Raw genomic sequence first — 25,571 nt, 5'->3', positions numbered from 1 at the left:
AAATACTGTGGATGCTGGAAATCTAGAACAAAAACAAAAATACCTGGAAAAACTCAGCAGGTCTGACAGCATCTGCAGAGAGGGATACAGTTGACGTTTCTTTATTTTTTAGTTCTGATGAAGGGTCAACTGTATCCCTCTCTGCAGATGCTGTCAAACCTGCTGAATTTTTCCAGGTATTTTTGTTTTTGTTCTTGATTTATTCAGAATAAGTTGATCATAGTTCAAAGATGACACCGCGCTAAAGATACCAGCCAACAGCCTCAACCTTGAGCAGATGAAATCTATAGTGCCAATGGAAAAGTCCATCTATATGAGCCAAGGTGGTGTGAATTTTTGATCATTAATGCCACTCTGAAAGATCGGTATCTAGAACATGTTAAACACTAACTGCTTATAATCCTGTTTGTCAGCAGGACAGCTAGCAGTTCACAGTGCAAAAACTCTTACTTGTACAACAGTAAAAAAAAAATTGGACTGTTAAGATCAACGTGTTAATAGTTCAAATGTCAAAGCAAACACTAGAGGCTACTTAGTTTACTTTAGTCTACACTACTAGAATATTTTTGTGGTGTTCAAGCCTGACAGGAAAAGCTATGGCTGAACAAAAAAGAATTGGTTCAGGCACAGTCAAGGTATATTCGATCAAAAGGGAAAAGGTAGGGCAAACAAATCCAGAGCTCCCTGGGTGAAAAAGGAGACAGAAATTAAGATAAAGAAGAAAAAATGTGCTTATGGCAGGTGTCAGGTAGAAAATACAATTGAGAACCAAGAGGAATACAGTAGGTTGAGAGAGGAGGTGAAAAAGCATATTAGAGAAGCGAAGAGGGGCGAGAAAAGACTGGTAGCCAACAAAGGGGAATCCCAAAGTCTTCTATAGGCATATAAATAGTGAAAGGGTGGTAAAAAAGGAGGAAAAGGATTTAGGAACTTATACATGGATAAAGGGGGCACGACTGAGGTATTAAATGAATACTTTGCAACCATAAGACATAGGAGAAGTAGGCCATTCAGTCCATCGAGTCCACTCCACCGTTCAATGAGATCATGGCTGATCTGATAATCCTCAACTCCTTTCCTGCCTTTTCCCACATAACCCTTGATTCCCTTACTGATTAAAAATCTGTCTATCTCAGCCTTAAATATATTTAATGACCCAGCCTCTACAGCTCTCTGCGGTAAAGAATTCCACAGATTCACTACCCTCAGAGAAGAAATAATTCCTCATCTGCCTTAAATGGGTGACCCCTTACTCTAAGATTGTGCCCTCTGGTCCTAGACTCTCCAAGGAGAAACAACCTCTCAGCATCTACCCTGTCAAGCCCCCTTAAGAATCTTTTATGTTTCAGTGTTACCCCTCATTCTTCTAAACTCCAATGAGTAAAGCCCAACCTACTCAACCTCTCCTCATAAGAGAATCCCTCCATCTCTGGGATCAACCGATGAACATTCTCTGGACTGCCTCTAGTGCCAGTATATCTTTCCTTAGATAAGGGGACCAAAACTGTTCAGTATTCTAGGTCTTCTAACTAGTGCCTTCTATAGTTTTAGCAAGATTTCCATATTTTTCTACCCCATTCTCTTTGAAATAAAGGGCAAAATTCCATCTGCCTTACCTATTAGCTGCTGAACTCCTCTATTCTTCCTGCCAAAGTGTGTAACCTCATTTTCACATTATATTTCACCTGCCAAGTTTTTGCCCACTTAAACCTGTCTGTATCCCTCTGTAGACTGTCATCCTCACCATTTGTCTTCCAACCTATTTGTGTCATCCACAAACTTGACGATAGTACATTCACATCCCTCATCTAAATCATTAATATATATTGTAAATAATTGTGGCCCCGGCATTGTTCCCTGTCGCACTCCACTAGTTACAGGTTGCCATCCTGAAAATGCCCCCCACATTATCCCAACTCACTCTCTATTAGTTAGCCAATCCTCTATCCGTGCTAATATACTACCCCAACACCATGGCCTTTTATCTTAAGTAGCCTTATGTACAGAACCTTTTTGAATGCCTTTTGGAAATGCAAATATATTACACCTACTGGTTCCCCTTCATCTATCCTGCTTGTTGCCTCCTCAAAGAATTCTATTAGGCATGATTTTCCCTTCATGAAGCCATGATGGCTCTGCTTGATTATATTATGTATTTCTTAATGCTCTGCTATTGCATCCTTTATAATAGACTCCAATATTTTTCCAACAGCAGATGTTAAGCTAACTGGCCTATGGTTATCTATTTTTTGTCTCCCTCCCTTTTCGAATAAGGATTGGCAATTTTCCAACCCACAGGGACTTATCCAGAATCTAAGGATTCTTGGGAAATCACTACTAGTGCACCCAGTATCTCTGTAGCTACTTCTTTTAATATCCTAGGATGTAAACCTTCAGGTTCAGGGGGCCCCATTTAGCCCCATTAGTTTCCCTAGTACTTTTTATTGAGTGATAGTTATTGTGTTTATTCCCCCCGTCCCCCTCCTATTTTGCCCCTTGATTATTGAGTACTTTTGGAATGTTTTTAATGTCTTCTACCATAAATACTGGTGCAACTTGCGAGTTTATCCTCAAAGTTTATTTTCTCCCTCTATTATTTTTTGGTCATGTTTTGTTGGTTTTTAAACTTTCCCAATCTTCTGGCTTACCACTAATCTTTGCTACATTGGCCATAGTACTGAGGACTTGTGCTCTAGAACTTGCGGTGCCCCTAGCCAAGCTGTTCCAGGACAGCTACAACTCTGGCATCTATATGGCAATGTAGAAAATTGCCCAGGTATGTCCTGTACACAAAAAGGTCAAATCTAACCCAGCCAATTACTGCCCCGCCAGTCTACTCGTCATCATCAGTGAAGTGACGGAAGGGGTCATCAACAGTGCTATTCTTTTGATGCAACCAATTAAACTAAATTAGGAAAAATGAGGGGCAAAACAAAATGCAGCCCCTTAAAGGGACTCTTGAACAGTGCTATCAAGCAGCACCTACACAGCAATAACCTGCTCACTGAAGATCAGTTTGGGTTCTGCCTGGGCCACTCAGCTCCTGACCTTATTACAGCCCTGGTTCAAACATGGACAAAAGAGCTCAACACCAGGGCTGAGGTGACAGCCCTTTGCATCAAGGCAGCATTTGACCAAGTGTGGCATCAAGGTGCCCTAGCAAAACTGGAGTCAATGGGAATCACAAAGGAAGATGGTTGTGGCTGTTGGAAATCAATCATCTCAGTTCCAGGACATCACTGCAGGAGTTCGTCAGGGTAGTGCCCTAGGCCCAAGCATCTTCAGTTGCTTCAATGACCTTCCTTGTAACATAAAGGTCAGAAGTGAGGATGTACACTGATCTTGCACAATGTTAAGCAACTCCTCAGCTACTGAAGCAGTCCATGTCCAAATGCAGCAAGGCCTGGGCAATATCCAGGCTTGGGCTGACAAGTAACATTTGCGCCACACAAGTGCCAGGCAATGACCATCTCCAACAAGAGAGAATCCAACCATCACCTCTTGATGTTCAATGGCATTACCATCACTAAATCCCCCACTAACAACATCCTAGGGGTTACCACTGACCAGAAACTGAACTGGACTAGCCATATAAGCACTGTGGCTACAAGAGCAGGTCAGAGGCTAGGAATCCTGCAGCAAGTAACTCACCTCCTGACTCCCCAAAGCCAACATCAGGAATGTAATGGAATACTCTTCACTTGCCTGGATGAGTGCAGCTCCAACAACACTCAAGAAGCTAGACAACATCCAGGACAAAGCAGCTCGCTTGATTGGCACCCCATCCACAAACATTCACTCCCTCCACCACCGACGCACAGTGGCAGCATGTGTATCATCTATAAGATGCAATACAGGAAAACACCAAGACTCTTTAGACAGTGCCTTCCAAACCCACAACCACTACCATCTAACACAGGAATACCACCACCTGGAAGTTCCTCCCAAAGCCACATACCACCCTGACTTGGAAATATATTGTTGTTCATTCACCGTCACTGGGTCAAAATCCTGCAACTCACTCCCTAATAGCACTATGGGTGTACTTGCACCACAGGACTGCAAGAGGTTCAGGAAGGCAGCTCACCACCACCTTCTCAAGGGCAATTAGGGATGGACAATAAATGCGGGCCTAGCCAGCGACGCCCACATCCCGTGTTTACCAAGGAGGTAGGTGCTACCCAGGCCATGGTGACAGACAAGGCAACACTGCCACTAGAGGGGTTCAAAATTGATGAGGAAGTGTTGAATAGACTGTCGGTACTAAATGTTGACAAGGCACCAGGACCAGATGAGATGCTTCCAAGGATACTGAAGAAAATGAGAGTAGAAATTGCAGGGGCACTGGCCATAATTTTTCAGTCTTTCCTAGACTCAGGGGAGGTGCAGAGGACTGGAAAATTGCAAACATTACACCCTTGATCAAAAAAGGTTGAAAGGATAAGCCTAGCAATTTACAGATCAGTCAGTTTAACTTCAGTGGTAGGCAACATTCTAGAAACAATTATTCAGGATAGAATTAGTCACATGGAAAAATATCGGTTGCTAAGGAAGAGCCAGCATGGATTTCTAAAGAGGAAATTATGTTTAACTAACTTGCTGACATTTTTTGAAGAGGTAACAGAAAAGGTCGAAAAGGGCAATGCTGTTGACGAGGTGTACATGGACTTTCAAAAGGCATTTGATACCGCGCCACACTGACTTCTGAAAAAAAAGTTATAGCTCATGGAATAAAAGATTCAGTGGCAACGTGGATACAAAATTGGAAGCAGAGAGTAATGGTCAATGGATATTTTTCAGGCTGGAGGAAGGTTTGTAGTGGAGTTCCCCAGGGGTCGGTATTAGGACCCTTGCTTTTCCTGATATATATTAATGATCTAGATCTGTGTGTGCAAGGGACAATATCAAAGTTTGTGGATGATACGAAGCTTGGGAGCTTGCAAACTGTGAGGAGGACAGTGTACAACTTCAAGAGGACATAGGTGGTAGATGAAATTTGATGCGGAGAAGTGTGAGGTGATGCATTTTGGAAGGAAGAACATAGACAATATAAAATAAGGGGTGGAATGTTAAAGGGGGTGCAGAAAAACTTGGTGTCTTTGTGCATAGATTATTGAAGGTGGCAGGACAGGTGGAGAAAGCAGTTAATAAAGCATATAGTATCCTGGGCTTTATTAATAGGGGCATAGAGTACAACAGCAGGGAGGTTATGCTGAATTTATAAGACATTCTTTAGACCTCAGCTGAGTATTGTGTACAGTTCTGGGTGCCACACTAAAGGACGGATGTGAACACATTGGAGAGAGCGCAGAAGAGGTTTCAAGAATGGTTCCAGGGATGAGAAAATTCAGTTACAAAAATAAGTTGGAAAGGTTGAGATTGTTCTCCTTGGAGAGAAGGCGGCTAAGAGGAGATTCGATAGAGGTGTTCAGAATCGTGAGGGGGCTGGACAGAGTAGATAGGGAGCTGTTCCCGCTCATAAAAGGATCAAGAATGAGAAGGCACAGATTCAAAGTGATTTGCAAAAGAAGCAAATATAATGAGACACAAAACTTTTTCAGGTTTGGAATGCACTGCCTGGAAGTGTGGAGGAGTCAGGTTTAATCCAGGCATTCAAGAGGGCATTAGATGTTTATCTGAATAGAAACAATGTGCATGGATACGGGGAAAATGCAGGGTAATGGCACTAGGTCATATTGCTTATTTGGAGAGCCAGTGCAGACACAATGGGCCGAGAGGCCTCCTTCTGTGCCGTTACAATTCTTTGAAGTGTAAAATGCAAGATTTTAATAAAAATCAATTTGCTGCTCAGCAATACCCTTACAAGGTACAAATCTAGCTTCCTGTTACAGAGGTTGAGGGATGGGCAAAATTGAATTCTACAAACCCTGCAAAGTGACTAGCACATTAAATGAAAGTCACAAAATCAAAATGGGGACATGAATTAATAAATGGATCAGAAAGAAAATTAAAATTAAATTGTGAAACTACTAATACAGTTCACTAGAATAAATAACAAACATTAAAAAAGGGGAAAATCAGGAATTTGACAATGGACTCTGTTGATGTAAAACCTTTTTCATCATGATAACAAACAGGCAGATGGGAGGGGAAACAATGACAAATGGCTTGGATGGCCACAAATTCACGTACTTTTATTAAAGTGATTATTTTCACAAAGTGGTCACTCAAAAAGACATGAATATGCTCTGCCAAATGGTAATGGAATTAATTACTTTAATATAAACAAAACGGTCATCTTTAGACAGGGTCAAGTCCAAGACTTAAAGGGCTCTGGGGCTAGATGGTATTTATTACAGACTACAAGACACAGCAATAAATTTGAGAGGTACTGTTGCGCATTGAGGAAGCTGAAGAACAATGGAGAGATCTGCATTGGAAACAGACCAATGTGGTGTCCATTTTCCAAGTAGATACATGCAACAAGACCCTTACAAAATAATGGAACCACAATAAACTGGAGGATTATTGCACAATCATCTTGGATGCATAAAGGAAGGAACACACTTGGCTAATGTCTTCCACTCAAGTACATGACATTTGAAATGGATTGGATTTCCAAAAAAAAGAAATAATTGCTAAAATGCTAAAAGACTACCAGTCAAGCTCAAACTATGGTGGCTCAGTTTCTTTAACTTTCCCAATTTTTTTTTTAAAACAGTGAAGTTTGGGAAGCTATAAGTGGTGGTGACCGGACGGGGAGGAGATGAGAGAGTTGCCAGGGGTTTTGGGGCTCCCCTAATTTAATTTACAATAAATGAGAAAATTTCTGTGCAAATATGACCAATATGTATGGAGAAAAAAGATTAGTTTTATTTATTCATTCGCGGGATGTGTGCTTTATTTCACATCCCTAGTTGCCCTCGAGGTGGTGGTGGTGAGCTACCTTCTTGAACCGCTGCAGTCCACGTAGTGTAGGTAACCCACAGTGCTGTTAGGGAGCTCCAGGATTTTGACCCAGTGACAATGAAGGAACAGCGATATATTTCCATGTCAGGATGGTGAGCGACTTTGAGGGGAAATTCCAGGTGGTGGTGTTCCCATCTATCTGCTGCCCTTGTCTTTGTAGATGGTAGTGGTCGTGGGTTTGGAAGCTGCTAAGGAGCCTTAGGCGATTTCCTGCAGTGCATCTTGTAGATGGCACACACTGTTGCTGTGTGCTGGTGGTGGAAGGAGTGAATGATTTTTGGATGTGGTGCCAATCAAGCAGACTGCTGTGTCCTGGATAGCGTCAAGCTTCGAGTGTTGTAGGAACTGCACTCATCCAGACAAGTGGGGACTATTCCATCACATTCCTGACTTGTGTCTGGTCGATGGTGGACAGGCTTTGGGGGAGTCAGGTGGTGAGTTACTCGTCGCATGATTCCTTGCCTCTGATCTGCTCTTGTGCCACAGTATTTATATGGCTAGTACAGTTCATTTTCTGGTCAAAGGTAACCCCAGGATATTGATAGTGGGGGATTCAGTGATGGCAATGCCATTGAACATTAAAGGGGGGACAGTTGGATTCTCTCTTGGAGATAGTAATTGCCTGGGACTTGTGAGGCACGAATGTTACTTGCCATTTGTCAACCCAAGCCTGGATATTGTCCAGGTCTTGCTGCATTTGGGCATGGACTGCTTCAGTATCTGAGGAGTCGCAAATGGTGAACATCATACAATCAGCAAACATCCCCACTTCTGACCTTACAATGGAAGAAAGGTTACTGATGAAGCAGCTGAAGATGGTTAGGCCTAGGACACTACCCTGAGGAACTCCTGCAGTGATGACCTGGAACCAAGATGACTGACCAACAACCACAACCATCTTCCTTTGTGCTAGGTAGGGCTCCAACCACCGCCCCCCGCCACCCCCCCGCCAACCAATTCCCAATGACTCCAGTTTGACTAGCACTAGCAGTCCTTGGCGCCCCACTCAGTCAAATGCTGCCTGGGTGTCAACGGCAGTCACTATCACCTCACAAGTTCAGTTCTTTTGTCCATGTTTGAACCAAGGCTGTAATGAGGTCGGGAGCTAAGTGGCCCTGGCAGAACCCAAACCAGGCATCAGTGAGCAGGTTATTGCTAAGCAAGTGCTGCTTGATATTACTGCTACTGACCCCTTCCATTAATTTAATGACGATTGGGAGTAGACTGATTGAGGCAGTAATTGACTGAGTTGGATTTGTCCTGTGTGTCCAGGACATACCTAGGCAATTTTCCACATGGCCAAGCAGGTGCCAGTGTTGTAGCTGTACTGGAACAGTTTGGCTAGGGGCGTGGACAGTTATGGAGCACAAGTTTTCAGTACTATTGCCAAAATATTGTCAGGGCCCATAGCCTTTGCAGTATCCTGTGCCTTCAGCCATTTCTTGATATCACGTGGAGTGAATCGAATTGGTTGAAGACTGGCATCTGTGATACTGGGGACCTCCGGAGGAGGCAGAGATGGAGCATCCACTCAGCACTTCTGGCTGAAGATTGTTGCGAATGCTTCAGCCTTATCTTTTGCACTGCTGTGCTGGGCTCCTCCATTGAGGATGGAGATGTTTGTGGAGCCTCCTCCTCCAGTGAGTTGTTTAATTGTCCACCACCATTCATGAATGAATGTGGCAGGACTGCAGAGCTTAGATCTAATCTGTTGGTTGTGGGATCGCTTAGCTCTATCACTTGCCACTAATGCTGTTTGACATGCAAGTAGTCCTGTGGTATAGCTTCACCAGGTTGACACCTCATTTTTAGGTATGCTTGTTGCTGCTCCTGGCATGCCCGCCTGCACTCTTCTTTGAACCAGGGTTGATCCACTGGCTTGATGGTAATGGTAGAGCAGGGGATATGTCAGGCCATGAGGTTAAAGATCGTAGTGCAATTCTGCTGCTGCTGCTGCTGACGATGGCCCACAGCACCTCATGGATGCCCAATCTTGAGTTGCTAGATCTGTTCTAAATCTAACCCATTTAGCACAGTGGTAGCGTCACACTACATGGAGTGTATCCTCAATGTGAAGGCAGTATTTTGTCTCCAAAACGACTGAGTGGTGGTCACTCTTACCGATACTGTCATGGACAGATGCATGTGCAGCAGGATGAGGTCAAGTATGTTTTTCCCTCTTGTTGGTTCCCTCACCACCTGCCACAGACACTGTCTAGCGGCTATGTCATTTAGGGCTCAGCCAGCTCAGTCAGTAGTGGTGCTACAGAGCCACTCTTGGTGACGGACATTGAAGTCCCCCCAACCCAGAGTACATTCTGCACCCATGTCACCCTCAGTGCTTCCTCCAAGTGATATTCAATGTGGAGGAGCATTGATTTATCAGCTGAGGGAGGGCAGTACTTGGTAATCAGCAGGAGATTTCCTTGCCCATGTTTGACCTGATGCCATGAGACTTCATTGAGTCCAGAGTTAATGTTGAGGACGCCAGATTTCTTTCACTAAAAAGGACATTAGTGAACCAGATGGGTTTTTGCAACAATCGACAATGGTTCCATGGTCATCATTCGACTTTTAATTCCAGATTGTTATTGAATTCAAATTCCACCATCTGCCATGGTGGGATTCGGACCTGGGTCCCTAGAGCATTACCCTGGGTCTCTGGATTACTAGTCCAGCGACAATACCACTATGTCATCGCCTCCCCAGCTGATTGCGAGATGACAACTTGAGAAAAACAAAATAAAGATGGATGCTGAAGTATTGCTAGACGGAATACCAATGAAAATGTATTGACAAGTGTTAGGAATTTCACATTAAATACATAATCTGTGAAGGACAGCTGGATCTCCTTTTCAACTTCATCCTGGCTATTTCAACTATTCATGGAATATGCTCTAGGCACCTGGGTTCAAATCCCACGACAGCTGGTGGAATTTAAATTCAGTTAGTAAATCTGGAATATAAAATTAGTCTCAGTAATAGTGACTGTGAAACTATTGTTGTAAAAACCCATCTGCTTCACTAAAAATCTCTACCTGGTTTGGCCGACAAACTCCAGATCTACAGCAAACATGGTTGACTCTGAACTGCCTGCCAAAATGGTCTAGCAAGCCATTCAGTTCAAGGGATGGGCAACAAATGCTGGCCTTCCCAACAACACCCACATCCCATGAAAGAAAAAAAGAGAAAATATATCCCTATAAACCTTCCCTGCATCCTCCAGTGGAATCACATTGCTCTGTATAATGTGATGGCTAAAACTACACTGTACTCTAGCTGTGACCTAAATAGTGCTCTACGCAGTTCGTGTATAACTGCCTGCCTCAGTTGATAAAGGAAAGTATGTTTTCTTAACCACCTTGATATCAAAACTCAACCTTCAGAGTGTCCTTGTAATGCTTCCTTTGATTGCCATGAACTCTCACCCAGACTCCCACTCTCCATAGAAAATTAGATATCTCTTGGATGGGAACTGTTCCATTGGAGACAACTCTAAGCAAAGACTAAGGTCTCCAAAGACATACCTGGTGATTTGCACATTTGCTGATGACTGTGCACCAGCTGCCGGTTCAAAGCTGGACATGCAACACAGCATGAACTTGCTCTCCAATGGACATGACAATTTCAGTCTACATTCACCACAAAGAAAACTGATGTGCCATCGTATTCCAGGAAAGCCCTATCTCAGGCCAAAGGTTTCAGCCCATGACCAGAACACACTGGTGGTGAATAAATTTACTTATTGCAGCGCGTTCCCTCAAGCTGTCTATATTATGGTCAGATGCATGAATGAATTGCAAGGCATGTGTCACCTTCAGCAGACTTCAAGCATCAGTCTGGGAATGAAGAGCAGCAAGTCTGCCTACCGAACTTTTTAGTCTATAGAGCAAGTCCTGTCCACTCTGCTCTCCACACATGAGACTTGGACTTTGTACCAGCAACATGCCAAGGAGCTCAACCATTTTCACTTGAGCTGCCTTTGGAAGCTTCTGAAAGTCAGATGGCAGGACAAAATTCCAGATCAGACACCAAAGTGCTCACCCAAGGTGGCATGCTAAGCATTTACATACAATCTGTATTCACTCTGTGAGCCATGGAAACTTGCTTTTCACCACCTCCCATCCTTTACAGGACATTTTAGAATCAGAGTTGCAAACCCTTTCTGCACAGATGCTTAACACTAGTTATTATTCAGTTCATTAAACAGGTAGCTGAATGAAAGAAGCCCACTGCATTCTAGATATAATGCAGCCAAATCTACAAATGGTAGAGTAGCTTTTGTTCACAGTATTTCTCTTGCAACTGCCAAAGATCATGCCAATTGTAGATCTTCCAGTTCTGAAACCACACTGATTCAGGGTGGATGCATTCACCCAAGATCTGTAATCTGACAAGGGCAAATACATTTTCCATGATGCTCAGAGGGCAATGCCTCGATAGTTGTTACAATTGCTGTGTGCACCCTTGCTCTTGTACAGAGTCACAATATTTACGTTGTGCATATCTTGGGGCAATACCCCCTCCCTCCAGAAACATTTGTGCAGGTGAGTTCAGGGTTATAGCATCAGCACCTGGCGCTTTGCCCAGGGCAAGCAAATCAATAGCTTTGTCAAGCTTCTCAACTGTGGGTTTGGATATCTCGCTCTGTCATGGCAGGCAGGTTTTCTATTGTGTTTAGAGCTTCCAGTGACCATGTTCTCTCCAGAATACAACTCAATGTAGTGTTCTACCCATACCTCCAACTGTTTACTGCAGTTGCCAAATGGCTCCCCTGCCTTTGTTCTCGATGGAGCCATTTTCTTGAAGTATCTGTTGCATTTTTGATTCTTTCATTCGTGCCACTGACATTCCACGTTGGAGGACACCTGGATGTTCCGGCAGAGTTGTAACCAGTAGTCACTGGTATGCTGCCCAGCCTGTTACACTTTACTTGGAGCCCAAAGGCAGACCAATGCCTGAATGTTATGTTTCCAGCAATTCCTGCAACCAAGCCAGTGCCAAACATGGCACTTTGCATTCTTTTGGTCGCGAGGGGTACCCTGACATTTGGGCAGCCCAGAGTCTCCATTAATTTTGCCGAGGTTTGTGCTTTGTGGGAACACTCCAGTTTTGCTGCAGTGTTAACACACAGGAGACAGCAGTTACAAGAAATGGCTCCAACTCAATTGGTATACAGAACAGATGCTACAGACTGCCCCCTGGGGTACGAAGGAAAATCAAGTCCCACTGGTCAGCCACAGCCCGCTTCAAGTTGGGTAGCCTCTGACTAGTAAGGTGCTAAACCTCCATGGTTTAGCTTCAACAGGTGCTCGGAGCTTAGAGTCTGCTTAACAAATGGACTGAATCCATCGCACTAGGCAAACATATGAAACAAACAAAAAGATGCTAACTCTTCAACTGGCAAGCTGGAACATCAGGACCATGTGGAAGGGTTTATAGACAACTTGCAGCTGATTGTTAGCATGAGCGAGACAGCTGTGATCGACATGGAACTCGATAGGCTGAATATCGAAATAGTTTCCCTGCAAGAGATCAGATCACTGAAGTAAAAACACTACACGTTTATCTGGTAGGGGAAGAGTTAAGAGGAAACACAGTGAAGCCTACTCCTTGCTTACCTAAGGAACTTACTACTCTCGATGATAAAGCCCACCACAATGGTTCAGAACATGGTCTCTCTATCTGCCTCTTAACTCAAACAGGGGCTAGTTAACGCTATGCAGTATCTATGCGCCAATGCTATGCTCCACTATAGAGGCAAAAGACCATTTCTGTGAGGAGCTTGACCGTGCTAGCAACAGAATCAGTCAGAACGACTACTGGGGATTTCAATGCTAGAGTGGGCAAGGACCTCCTGCATCAGAAATCAATGGCCTGGGAAAGATAAACAACAGACTACTTGAACTTTGCTTCTACCAAAGGCTTTATGTAACTAACACTTTTCAGAACAAACCATGCCCACAAGGTGTCCTGGAGAACCAGCATTAGGTCATTGGCACTAGCTAGATCTGATCACCAGACATGAGATTCTCTGAACAGCATTCTCAACATACAGCTACCACAGCACTGATTGTGATGCAGACCACTCCCTGGTGTGCACTAGGGTGAAGATGCAATTTTTGAACTTTTTTCATTCAAAGCAGAAACGCCATCCTTGTATCAGTCATGCTGCTACCCAAATAAAAACCAACGGCTCTGAGTCAACTGAACAGGCAATTCCCACAGAGTGCAGAAGTGAAATAGAACATACTGTAAGACACCATCTACAATCTCAACATATAGGATGCAAGAGAGGAAAAGTGCTGACTGGTTTGAGGCTAACATCACTGATGGAACCTGTCATCAAAGCCAAGCATTGTTTTGGAGAGTCAGTGTTTTTCCTGGTGCCCTCGTCTCATTAATTGCAAGAGATTCAAGTGAGAAAACTCTGAATACTAGTGAACAATACTTTCCAATCATTTGCATTTACTGGGCAAAACATCTAACCTAACCCCCTTAGTAAAACCACTGATTATATAAGTTACAAGGTTATTTGGCACAACCATGCCTGTCAGCTCTTCCCTTGTACGTGAGCAACTAGTTCTAGATCACATTTACACATCCTGTTCTCACATACCCTCATTCCCTTGTGCAATCTAATCTTTAACATTGCCTCAACCACTAATCTTGGAAGCGAATTTTAGAGTCTTATAACCTTCTATAACCTTCTATATATGTTCTCTATTCTAAAGTTCATATAGGTACAAACTACAGTTCAGTGGTATGACTTGCTTGATTTGCCATGTTGCTGGTCTGACATCCAGACATAGATGGGTAATTTCCTACAACTAAGCATTGGGAAGATTGAAGTAATTGTTTTCAGTCTCTGCCACAAACTCTGTTCCCCCAGCCACAAACTGCATCCTTCTCTATCACCAGTTTGAAGCTGAACTGGAGTACATTCGCAACCTTAGCATTCCATCTGCTCCTGAGCTGCAGTTCAGATCCCATATCCTCTCTATCACTAAGACCGCTTACATTTATCACCGTTTCATTGCATCTCTCCATCCCTGCCTCAACTTGCTTTCCTCAGCCATGCCTTTGTTGCCAGTAGACTCAACTACTGCAACTCTCCTCTGATAGGCCTCCCACCTTGCACCCTCCATAAACTTGAGCTAACCCAAAATGTGGCTGCTTATATCCCAAATTGCACCAATTCCAATTCACATATCCACATTTGCTGATCTACTTTGACCCCAGTCCAGGAACGGATTTTAAAATTCTAATCCCAGTTTAAATTTTTCCATGGCCTCACCTCCCTCCAATCCTCAGGGTTCAGCAAACCTCCAATTTTGGCCTCTTGCACTTCCCTGGCATTCTTTGTTCTACCATTGGCACCTTTAGCTGCCTAGCCCTTATTTTTGAAATTTCCTCCCTAAACCCAACTAACACATACACTTCCTTTAAGATACTCCCCAAAACCCATCTCTTAGTTTAAAGGCACTATGTAAATGAAAGTTGTGGGTTCAAGTTCCACACTGGAGAGGCTCCAGCACAAAATCTAGGCTGAAACTCCAGTTCAGTACTGAGTGAGTGCTGCATTGTCAAAGGTGCCATCTTTCAGCTAAGACATTAAACCAGGCCCCTCCTGTCCTCTGTGGTGGATGTAAAGTATCCATGGCACTAATTTTGAGGAGAGGAGTTTTTCCTAGCATCCTGGTCAGAATACTGAAGTCTAAGATTTTATATAGGGTCATCATTATCTCTGAGTTTGCGTTTGTCATCTTGTGACAAAGCCTAGAATTATAAGCTATTTGCAATATATGACCTCATAATCCATGAGCCTGCAACCCCAATCCCTCTGCTCCTCCACAGTACTAAACCTCACAGTAGGGTAGCTGTTTCTTCTGAAAAAAAAAAGAAAATGCATCAACTCATTTACCAATGCTGAATTCTGCCTACTTTAGCCCATTTCCCCATCAATATCCTTTTGTAGCTTCCTTCAGTGTCCTAAATAATTAGCTGTTCATCCTGTTTTAGTATCACCTGCAAAGTTTGACACAACTCTCTTTAGGCCTATATTCAAATCATTGATACCCAGTCAACAGAAGTGATCCCAGAACTGAGCCCCAAGAGATACCACTACACACTTCCAACTGCCTAATTCCATTTTTATGCATTCATTCTCCTTAATTCCATACACTTTAGTTCTTCACTAAAAAGCTACTACATGGCACGTAGGCAGACTTTCCTAAAGCCCAGATATATTCAACCACTGCATTCCCTATGCCTTCTACCATGTCTATTTCACCCTCAATTCTGACTGTCTCTTCTCAAATCTGCACTAGATACTTTTAAATATCTTCTCAGATAGGCAGTGATTTTATTACCTAAAAACTCTCAACATTCTCTTCCTCACTTTAAGCTAACCAGCCTGCAATTACATGGATTATGTTGTCCCATCCCTTTTATAAAAGGGGCACTATACTGGCCGCTGCCCACTCCTCGGCATACAGCCGCATTCATTAAGCCACGAGTTAGAATTTCTAGGGCCATAGTGGCTTCTTTCCTCAGGGTCCTAGAATATAACCCTTCAGGTTTTGGCACTATCTTTCTTTAGTCAACATTTTAAAAAAAAAAACTTTCCTTTTAAGCTATCCTCATCTCACTCATCTCTAGAATTTACCCCTCCCCATACCCACTTTTTATTTACCTGCCTTTTGACGTTTCTTGAACTTATTATACATTCAACTTTGATTCTGTTAACTCATTTTCTCATTTCCCTTTAGCTTTTCATTATTACTTTTACATTTCCTCTTAGATACCCAACCTCTATTTATCTATGTCATCTTGAAACGATTAGTTTCCTTTTCAAAAATTTAACTATTTTTTAAAAAAGCACCTTGCTGTTGCGCTACAGTCTCCTCGTGCCAATTTTGCCAGACCCAGCTCACTAATTTCACAAGTCTGTCATAAACAAATCAGGTAATTTAGTTTTTGTATGATTATCTGGTTGGATCCTAAACTGCACTGTCAACCTTCTCAAGGGCAATCAGGGATGGGTAATAAACACCGGCCTTCAAGGAAAATTGAGCTAAAGTTGAATAAATAAAAAGTACACTGTGGTCACAACATTTAAAATGCATGCATTACTGGCACTTATAATGCCCTTCTTGAGATGCTGTTCTTGAATTGTTCAAGCCCATATTTGTAGCAATTTGCTAGGCCACTTCAGAGAGAAGTTAAAATTATATTAATGAATTGGTTTGATTTTTGACAAACTGTGGTTATCTTTACTGATGTTAGGATTTAAATTAAAAAACAAATTCTGAAACTATGGTAGTATTTGAACTTATTCTCTCAATTATTAGCCCTGCAACTGTTATACCACTGTACCATACCCATCAGTCATTAATACAGCAAAATCCAGATAAGAGTACAGAACGATAACTATAACCAACACAAAAGTAAAAAAAAAAGACAGCAATTGAGTGTTTTGGTTAATTTTGTTATTTGTATTTTATTGGCAACTGCTGCTGCTGGCCCATTTCCAAATTATTTTTGTTCATTTCACTGGAAGTTTTGATCTCAAAAATTTGAGATCACAAACATAGAAAAAAAAATTGTTGAAGGCGTTGATATTTCAGTTAATAGATTGATGAGAATTCTTGATTTATCTGAGCCATCCTACAAATCTTTAAAGAATCGTTTCTTCAACTTGAAGGAAACTTGAGCATCTAAAAAATGGAGTGACAGAGGCAACAATTGAGTCCTAATTGTTTGCACATAACAGTCCATGCAAGTTGCGACAAATACCCCAAATTCTCAAATTAATGGCCCTTCTTGCTTTAAGTAACAGAACAGCAGGACCAGTGTGGGACTCTGCACCACAACTTCCAGATTTCAGCACAACTAAGACCACCAGAAGCTCTAGTGCCATTGCAGCCCTAAAAAAAAGTTCTCTGCTGTTGGGCAAGGGAAATCCAGGCTATCATTTGAAGTTCTTAGATTAGTCAAAAGGATTGAGTTTTAGGAACATCTTTAAAAAAAAAGAGGTTAGGGTCTAGGCCACAGAAGGCATGGCTGCGAAAGGAGAAATTAGAAAACATGAAAACTTAAGTAGACACATTTCCAGATGGGGAAACCAATATAGTTCAGCGAGCAAAGGGGTGATGGATGATTGGGACTTAGTGCGAGTTAGTTTACAGAACCCTATTTGCAGACATCAGATACAATAACTGCTGAAACTCTCAGTGTAGCAAGTTTTAGTTAAGTTGTTTCAAAGTTTTGTTTTGATTTTATTAATTTGTTAAAGCACATCTAAATATACTTGAAATAAAAAACAAAATGCTGGAAAAACTCAGTAGGTCTGGCAGCAGCTTTGGAGAAAGAAAGAGAGTTAACGTCAAGTCCAATATGACTCTACTTTGGAAGACTTAAGTTAACTCTGCTCTCCACAGATGCTGCAAGACCTGCTGAGTTTTTCCAGCCCTTTCTGAATTTTGCTTTTATCTAAATATCCTTGGTTTACAAAATACAACACAGTGGCATTAAAAGCCAACACTACCTACTCAAAATAATAAGTTTCTGTCATTAGTAAAGATTTCAAAGAGGAATAGCACTTTGAAATACAGAAAAACACTCATTCTCTAAACAGTTCCAAACAGTTCTCACTTTTCATTTCATTTTCTCCATCAATTGATATACAGGAAAGACAACAGCACAACTCTCACCAGAATTGCTCCTGAAATGGGGCAAGTGAGACAAAGAACTAGACAGTATAATAAACAAAGGGTGAATAACCACAAGAACACATTTTAACTCAACCACACACAACACAATTCTGGTGCCTCGTTTTGTAAGGGAGGTCTGCTGCAAGCCAAGCTTCTTTGAACATGGTCAGCACTGCAAACCACAACAGGAAGTCAGGAACAGAGTGTAACAAGGCATTTTTGGGAATGGAAAGGAAGAATGCATTTTTTGTCAGTTAGAATAGGCTGTTTGCACATAATTTAACTGTTTGTGGAACTCGTACCAGAACAATATAATTCTTCAAGAATTAAGAAACATCACTACATTGGTGTTGAGACCTACTTGTACATAACCTATATGTGCTAGACCTTTACTGATTGCCCAGTCTTATTCACAACAAACATTGGATATCATTGCAAGCAACCGCTTTAGTGCACTGTCCCACTGGAGACAGGTTCCAAATGAAGCCTTGTATATACACAGATAGTTTCCTCCTCCGATGCACTGGCAGACACAGAGGATGTCAGCAATGTAAGCAAAAATAAATAAAGCCAAGAAATTATGCAGTTTATCAAGGGATTGGGGGGGGGGGGGGGGAGTTGCTATTGCCCCATAACAGAAAAATAACTCACTGATACTCATTTTTTAAAAAAATTGCCAAACCTTGCTCCAATTCACATTAATCCTCACATGGACAAAACAGCTAAAAGAGAGGAACAACATTAGATTCCTTCAACCTCAAAGCAGAAGCAGCATTTGACAAAAATATGTTAAAGAGCCAAACAACTTGTATGTATATAGCACCTTTAGCACAGAAAAGAAACTTGAGGATATTTCTCTAAAACTATTGTCAATAGCGACTGAAGGGAATTCCTTTAGTGGCTGAAGTCAAAGAAAGATGCCTATTTGTATCAGGGACCAATTATTGCAGAAAGGCCAAGGCATCACAGTAGATGATCTTCATGGTAAAATCTTCAGCTGCTATGTCAATAGTCTTGCTTATAAGATCGGGGGTAAGGCAACTCATTGACTATTCTATAGTTTTCAAACAACTTACAATTTCATATTGTCTTTAATGTAGTAAAACATCCCAAGGCACTTCACAGAAGCATAATGAAACAAAAATTTGGACACCAAGCCCCATAAGGAGATACTAGAGCAGATGATCAAAAGCTGTGTCGGAGGAGGCAGATTTTAAGAAATGTCTTATAATCATCACTTGCCTGATCAATGCAGCCGTAATACAAGTTTGATACCACCCATGGCAAAGCACTTAATTTGACGGATGATTTTTTTACCCACTCCATTCAGTGTGACACACTTTCTAGCAGATGCATTGCAGCAACTTACCAAGTTTACACAACAGCCCAGAATTTCTACCGGAAAAACAAACAAGAGCAGCACTATTGTAAGGAACACATCATATCCATGTCTCTACCAGCCTAACCTTGATACACCCGTCCCTTCATAGTCACTGAATCCAAACCCTGGTATCCCCTATTATAAGACCATTGCACCACAAGGACTGTGGCAGTTCAAGGCAGCAACTCAGAATCTAGGAACATAAATAAATGGAGCTTTGCCAGTGTCTTGCACAGTGAACCAAAAAAAAGTACTAAGGCAATGGATAACCCCCAACTTTCTCACTCTCTCCCAGCACCTTTTCCAAAGCATTCTCCAAGCTAACAAATCACTGGCACTGCTTAAATGCACACTTTCAAAAGAAAAAGCTCCAAAATTCTTAATTTCACTTATTACATTAAAAATAAGATTGACTGAATAAATGCAATGCATTGGTTTTGTTACACGCTGAATACAAACTCACGATTCATTCAAGAATCCTCAGGCAACCGTTTTAAAATTATATACCTCACTTACCTTTCTATGTAGGAAAGACTACACATTGCAGATCACCTTTCCTCCCACATCAGTACTAAATTTGCCATTTCTCCCTACCTACCCAGAGAAAAGGAATAATAAAAATACATTGTACAATAGGCAATTGGTATTGTTCTCTTGCTTTTTTTGCATAACAAGACGGATATTAATAAAATAACTTTTCCGAATTTCTTTCAAGTCAAGAAAACAAGACGCATATAGAAGGTAACATCTAGTGTTTTGTTCTCCAAAATCTCCTTTTGTCATAAATCTTACGAACTCCCAGTCAATCAGGCGAGCTGCTGTCCAGCCACAAACAGCATTCTATCTCCACAGCATTACAAATGATACAAAAACAATGCAGGTGTAAATATTTAACACTTTCCAAGATAACACTTGGACAGGGAGGACATCAATGCAAGTTCAAGATGCGTGGGAACAAATTTAAGTATTCGTTGTAGTCCCACAGGCCAATAGTGAAGTGTTGAAATGGAAATTTCCTCTTCCTTTGTCTGGCAATTTACTTCTGAATTCCCGAATCTTAGTCTGGACCTGTGGAACCTATACAGGTGATCTCCCAGAACACAAGTGCCCAAAAGCTTTGAACCCAACAGGCTATTCAACTATGTGGGGGTTGCATTTAGCAAATGGCATACTGAAGCAGTCCATGTCCAGATGCAGCAAGGCCTGGGCAATGTCCAGGCTTGGGCTAATAAGTGGCAAGTAACATTTGTGCTACACAAGTGCCAGGCACTGACCATCTCCATCAAACAAGAGAGAGAGAATTTAACCATCACCCCATAGCATTCAATGCATTACCATTAACTCACCTCCCGACTCCCCAAAGCCTGTCCTCCATCATATATAATAATAGAAACAAAAAACTGCGGATGCTGGAAATCCAAACAAAAACAGAATTACCTGGAAAAACTCAGCAGGTCTGGCAGCATCGGCAGAGAAGAAAAGAGTTGACGTTTCGAGTCCTCATGACCCTTTGACAGAACTGGTTCTGTCGAAGGGTCATGAGGACTCGAAACGTCAAATCTTTTCTTCTCCGCCGATGCTGCCAGACCTGCTGAGTTTTTCCAGGTAATTCTGTTTTTGTCCTGTCCACCATCAACAAGGCACAAGTCAGGAGTGTAATGGAATACTTTCCACGTGCCTAAATGAATGGCAGCCCCCACAGCACTCAAGAAGTGTGGCTGCAGCTCCAACAGCACTCAAGAAGCACGTCACAAAAGCAGCCCACTTGATTGGCAACCCATCCACCCCAAACATTAACTTCCTCCACCAGCTACAGAATGCAGCAGTGTGTTCTTATACAAGATGCACTACAGCAACTTGTCAAGCCTCCCACAACAGCACCATCCAAACATATATACAGAAGTAGGGAGATTATGCTTCAGTTATACAGGGCAATATTGGTCTCCTTATTCAAGGAAGGATGCGTTAGAAGCAGTTCAGAGAATGTTTCCTAGACTAATACCTGGAAAAGTTGGGTTGTCTTATGAAGAATGGCTGGACAAGTTAGACTTTTACCCACTGGAGTTTAGAAGAGTAACAGGCAACTAGATTGAAACCTTTAAGATCCTTCGGGGTCTTGACAGGGCAGATGTGGAGAGGATGTTTCTGCTTGTGGGAGAATCTAGAACTACGGGTCACTGTTTAAAAATAAGGGGTCGCTCATTTAAGACAGATGAGCAGAAATTTTTTCTCTTAGAGGGTCACAAGTCTTTGGAACTCTCTTCCTCAAAAGGCAGTGGAAGCAGAGTCTTTGTTTATCAAAATGTATCTAGCGCTGTCTTAAAAATATTCAAAGGGGTGAAAGGTTATCGGGGGTAGGCAGGAATGTGAAGTGGAGGTTACAATCAGATCAGCTATGGTCTTACTGAACAAGAGCAGACTTGAGGGGCTGAGTGGCCTACTCTTGTTCCTAATTCATATGTACATTTGCCTAGATCTCTTACCATTAGAAGCAGACTCAGGCAAACTTTATCACCTATAAGCCTCCCTCCAAATCACTTAGCATCCTGATGTCATTCCTTCACTGTTGCTGAGTCAAAACCCTGAAACTCACTAACAGCACTGTGCGTGTACATAGACCAGATGGAGTGCAGCACTTCAAGGCAACAATCTCACCACCGCCTTCGAGGGCAATTAGGGTGGGCAACAAATGCTCACCTTGCCAGCAACCCTCACATCCCATGAAAGAACAAAAATGTACATTTCCAAAGTTATTGAGTATTCATAAATATTAGGAATGATGGTTGATTTCCTTCTCCCTAACTCTGAAATACTAACGTAGCTCCTTTAACAGTACTTAGCAAACTCAGCAAGACTAGGGATTGAAATTGGGACCACCTTGGTTTGGGTGGCTCTGCTTGGGTGGTTCCTTTACCAGCTGGGCAATTGGGCAAGCCTGCAAAGCAACTCTGAAAGGGCAGACCTATGGTTGAAAAGAGAACATTGCATTAAATTATGGTGGCTAGGTAATATGAAGCTTCGACTTTAAAGGCTATAGAGTACTGGAGTTAAGGAAAACAGAGCAATAAAGAGTTATATGGTATTGATTGGCCAATGGTTCTGTGCAGATGTCCAACCTGCTACCTGTAGGACAATTGGTCGACAAGTGGACAAGAGGCTGACAGTACTTGCTGATGAGACAGTGAATGGTCAAAAATCTGGCAGATGGAGTAAAGGGTTATCAGACTTAAGAGCAGCAGGAGGCCATTCAACCCTTCGAGCCTGCTCCACTATTCAATAAAATCATGAATGATCTTACTGAACTCCACTTTTCTGTCTGCTGCACCCCCCCCACAACCCTCAATTCCCTTGTCTATCAAAAATCTATCCTTGAATATATTCAATGACCCAGCTTCCACTGCTCTCTGGAAACAGAATGCCACTAACAGGCTAACAACCCTCAGAAAAAAAAAATCTCCTCATCTCAACCTTAAAAGAGATCTCTCTTACTTTTAAAAGTTAGCGCAGGTACAGCTAGCGATTAGGAAGGCAGATGGAATGTTGGCGTTTATGGCAAGGGGATTAGAATATAAAAAGTAGGGAAGTCTTGCTGCAACTGTAGAGGGCATTGGTGAGATTGCACCTAGAGAACTGTGTACAGTTTTGGTCTCCTGGAAGGAGACATTTGCATTGGAAGAAGCTCAGAGAAGATTCGCTAGGCTGATTCCAGGAATGAAGCAGTTGACTTATGAGGAAGGTTTGAGCCAATACTCATTGCAGTTGAGAAGAATGAGGGGTGATGTTATTGAAACATAATAGACCCTGAGGGAACATGATAGGGTGGATAACGGGAAGATGTTTCCCTCTTGTTGGCGGGGGTGGGCAGGAGGAAAGTATAGAGCTGGGGGACAGTTTCAAAATTAAGGGTCTCCCATTTAAGACTGAGGGGAGAATTTTTTTTTAAAATCAGAGGATCATTAGAATGTGGAATTCTCTTCCCCAGACAGCAGTAGAGGTTGGGTTATTTAATATTTTTAAGGCTGAATTGGATAGATTCTTGATTAACAAGGAAGTCAAAGGTTAAAGGGGACAGACAGGAAGGTAGAGCTGAGGCCACAATCTGGTTAGCCATGATCTTATCAAATGGAAGAGTGGGCTTGAGGGGCTGAATGGCCTACTCCTACTTTGTATGTTCATACGCAATGAACATGCACAGGGTCGATAAAGTTCAGATTCAGCAAGTGGCTTTATTTAACATAAAATGAGATACCAAGTCTTTAGGCCTTTCTAATTTTGAAAGAAGAATTGATTTACACCTTTTAACTTGTCAAAAAGTGTAATGAACCTGACTGAATGTCTGCTGACACAGCAGGTGAGTGAAACTAGGTCATTTTTTGAGTCATTCACTTTGCCCAACTTAAAAACATGTGGATTTTGAATACAAGTAAAGGGCTTCAATACCTGGATTTCACACCCGCTGGTCAGATGTACAGCACTCAAAAACTGATTATACCAAATGAATTCTCAAGATAGGGAATAATTCAAACTGAAACTTACGAAAAATGTGCTCATAGCATCCAGTATTTTTGCAGGCTAAGTTTGGGGGCACAGGTCTTTTTCTGGAATTAAAGTTAAGATATTATCTACTGGTGTGTGCACCCTTTTCTTTTACATTTCGGTTGTTAACTACCAAATCCCTGTAAACCAATGGAAGTTACACAAATACTTACATATCCTTACGTACTGCATATGATATCAAATTTCATTAAAAATCAAGTTCTCCAAATCCAGGGAAACATGCCATGGAACTTGTATTGCACTGTATCACTGTAATCTTAGCATAACTTCTATAAACATCCTACTCATCACATTTATGGATTCGAAAAGTACATACACACACGACCCTCTTTGGATGTTTGTTTGGCCATTTGCCCAGGCCATTTTAAGAGTTAGATATTTTGCAGCAGTGGGGTCAGAAAAACGAGTCAAGGAATATTTATATTTTTTAAAATTATAACAGATCGGAAAGATAGTAAAGCACCTGGTGATATTTAATTTTTAAAAATGCGGAATAGGAGGACAACTAAGCGAATCCGACTAGAAAATTGGAAGTATTAGGTTACATTCTACTCAAAACGTATTCGAACACTTTAGGAAGCCAATGCACAAAATTGTGCTTTTCCATTAAAATTTAAACTATTAGTCTTGCTCATCGATACACAAAAAAGGGCGAATAAAAAGGAACTAGGGGAAAAGGGAAGAAGAAAGGAGAAAGCAAGGTGGGGGGGAGAAAGTGAAGCAAACAAAGAGGCAGGCATGGTGGGAGGAGAAGAAAAGGCAGAAAACAAGATGGGGAGAGAGAGCAAGGCAGTGTGAGCGATAACAGTATCCCGAGGAGTGGAGGGTAAAGGAAACACACACACACACACACCGGGGTGGCGGGGGGAAAAGAGTCAGATGGAGGGAGACAAAGAGTGGGGACTTAGAAGAGGGACAAAGATGGAGAGGGGGAGGTGCAGTGACCGGGACAGACTCACCCTGCCTGCCCACGATCTCGGCGACATGCTCGGAGCTAGGAACCGGCACACACTCGGTCATGTTGACGCTCTTCTTTCGGGGCTGTTGCTGCTGCTGGAGCTGCATCTGCTCGGCCTCGAACAGAGCCAGGACGGAAGAGACGAGGGGCAGCCCGCCTCCTCCTCCGGCGGCCGGGCAGGGACAGGGGGAAGGGGCCGCTCCGGGCTGACTCCCGCTCACCGGGCCCTGCAGGAGGAGCGGCGGCCCGGACACCGGCAGCGGCTCTCCCCCGGCGGCGGGAGGGCTCGGAGGAGAGGGGGCCTCGCCCTCCAGGCCCCGGCGATGCTGAGCCAGAGGTACGGGCGGAGGAGGGTGAGGAGGCGGCGGCTCCTCCAGGCCGAACACGGTGAGCTGTTCCATGGCGATGTGGAGAGGCCCAGACTCACCATCCTCCCTCTCCATGTCTGTAAACACTGTACTGCTCGGCATTGTCTAACATTAGCAGGGCAAGCCTAGCATTAAATATTGGTTCCTCATTAAATAATAAAGCTTTTGATTTTTAAAAAAAAATATTTTTCTTTCTACAAAAGCGCCAGCGCCCCTGGATTATTTTTTTTCTTTTGTTCTTTCACTCCATCGTCGAAAGGATCGAAGCCGCGCCCATTATTGCCGGGCCGCCGAATCGGATTGTCTGAGCCCCTTCGGAAACCCGCCCATTATTGCCGGGCCACCGAATCCGATTGGCTGGATGCCTTCGGAAACCCGCCCCATTATTGCCGGGCCACCGAATCCGTTTGGCTGAGCCCCTTCGGAAACACGCCGAATCCGATTGGCTGGGCCCCTTCGGAAGCCCGCCCCTTTCATTGACGGGCCGCCGAATCCGGTTGTCTCAACCCCCATCGGAAGCCCGTCCATCATTGCCAGGCCTCTGAATCCGATTGGATTACCGCCCCGTTGGAAGCCCGCCCCATTATTCCTAAAGTGCGCAAAGCCGACTGGCTCGCCGCGTTCCGAAACCCGGCCCTCTCCCCGTCGAGTCCGCCTTTTCA

General features: G+C 42.8%; 1 protein-coding gene across 1 annotated transcript in view; it reads right to left on the bottom strand.

The window, feature by feature from the left end:
- The window catches only part of LOC121279759 (RNA-binding E3 ubiquitin-protein ligase MEX3C), a 51,552-nt gene extending 26,406 nt beyond the window's left edge, over positions 1-25,146 (bottom strand). Inside the window, exon 1 of the mRNA XM_041191079.1 lies at positions 24,543-25,146. Coding sequence (XP_041047013.1) covers positions 24,543-25,011 — 469 coding nt within the window. The 5' untranslated portion in view covers positions 25,012-25,146. The remainder of the gene's footprint in view (positions 1-24,542) is intronic.
- Positions 25,147-25,571: the final 425 nt, after the last annotated feature.

This window comes from Carcharodon carcharias, chromosome 1 (genome assembly GCF_017639515.1).
Source record: "Carcharodon carcharias isolate sCarCar2 chromosome 1, sCarCar2.pri, whole genome shotgun sequence".
NCBI classification, from domain to species: domain Eukaryota; kingdom Metazoa; phylum Chordata; class Chondrichthyes; order Lamniformes; family Lamnidae; genus Carcharodon; species Carcharodon carcharias.
This window is presented reverse-complemented; position numbering and strand designations above follow the sequence as displayed.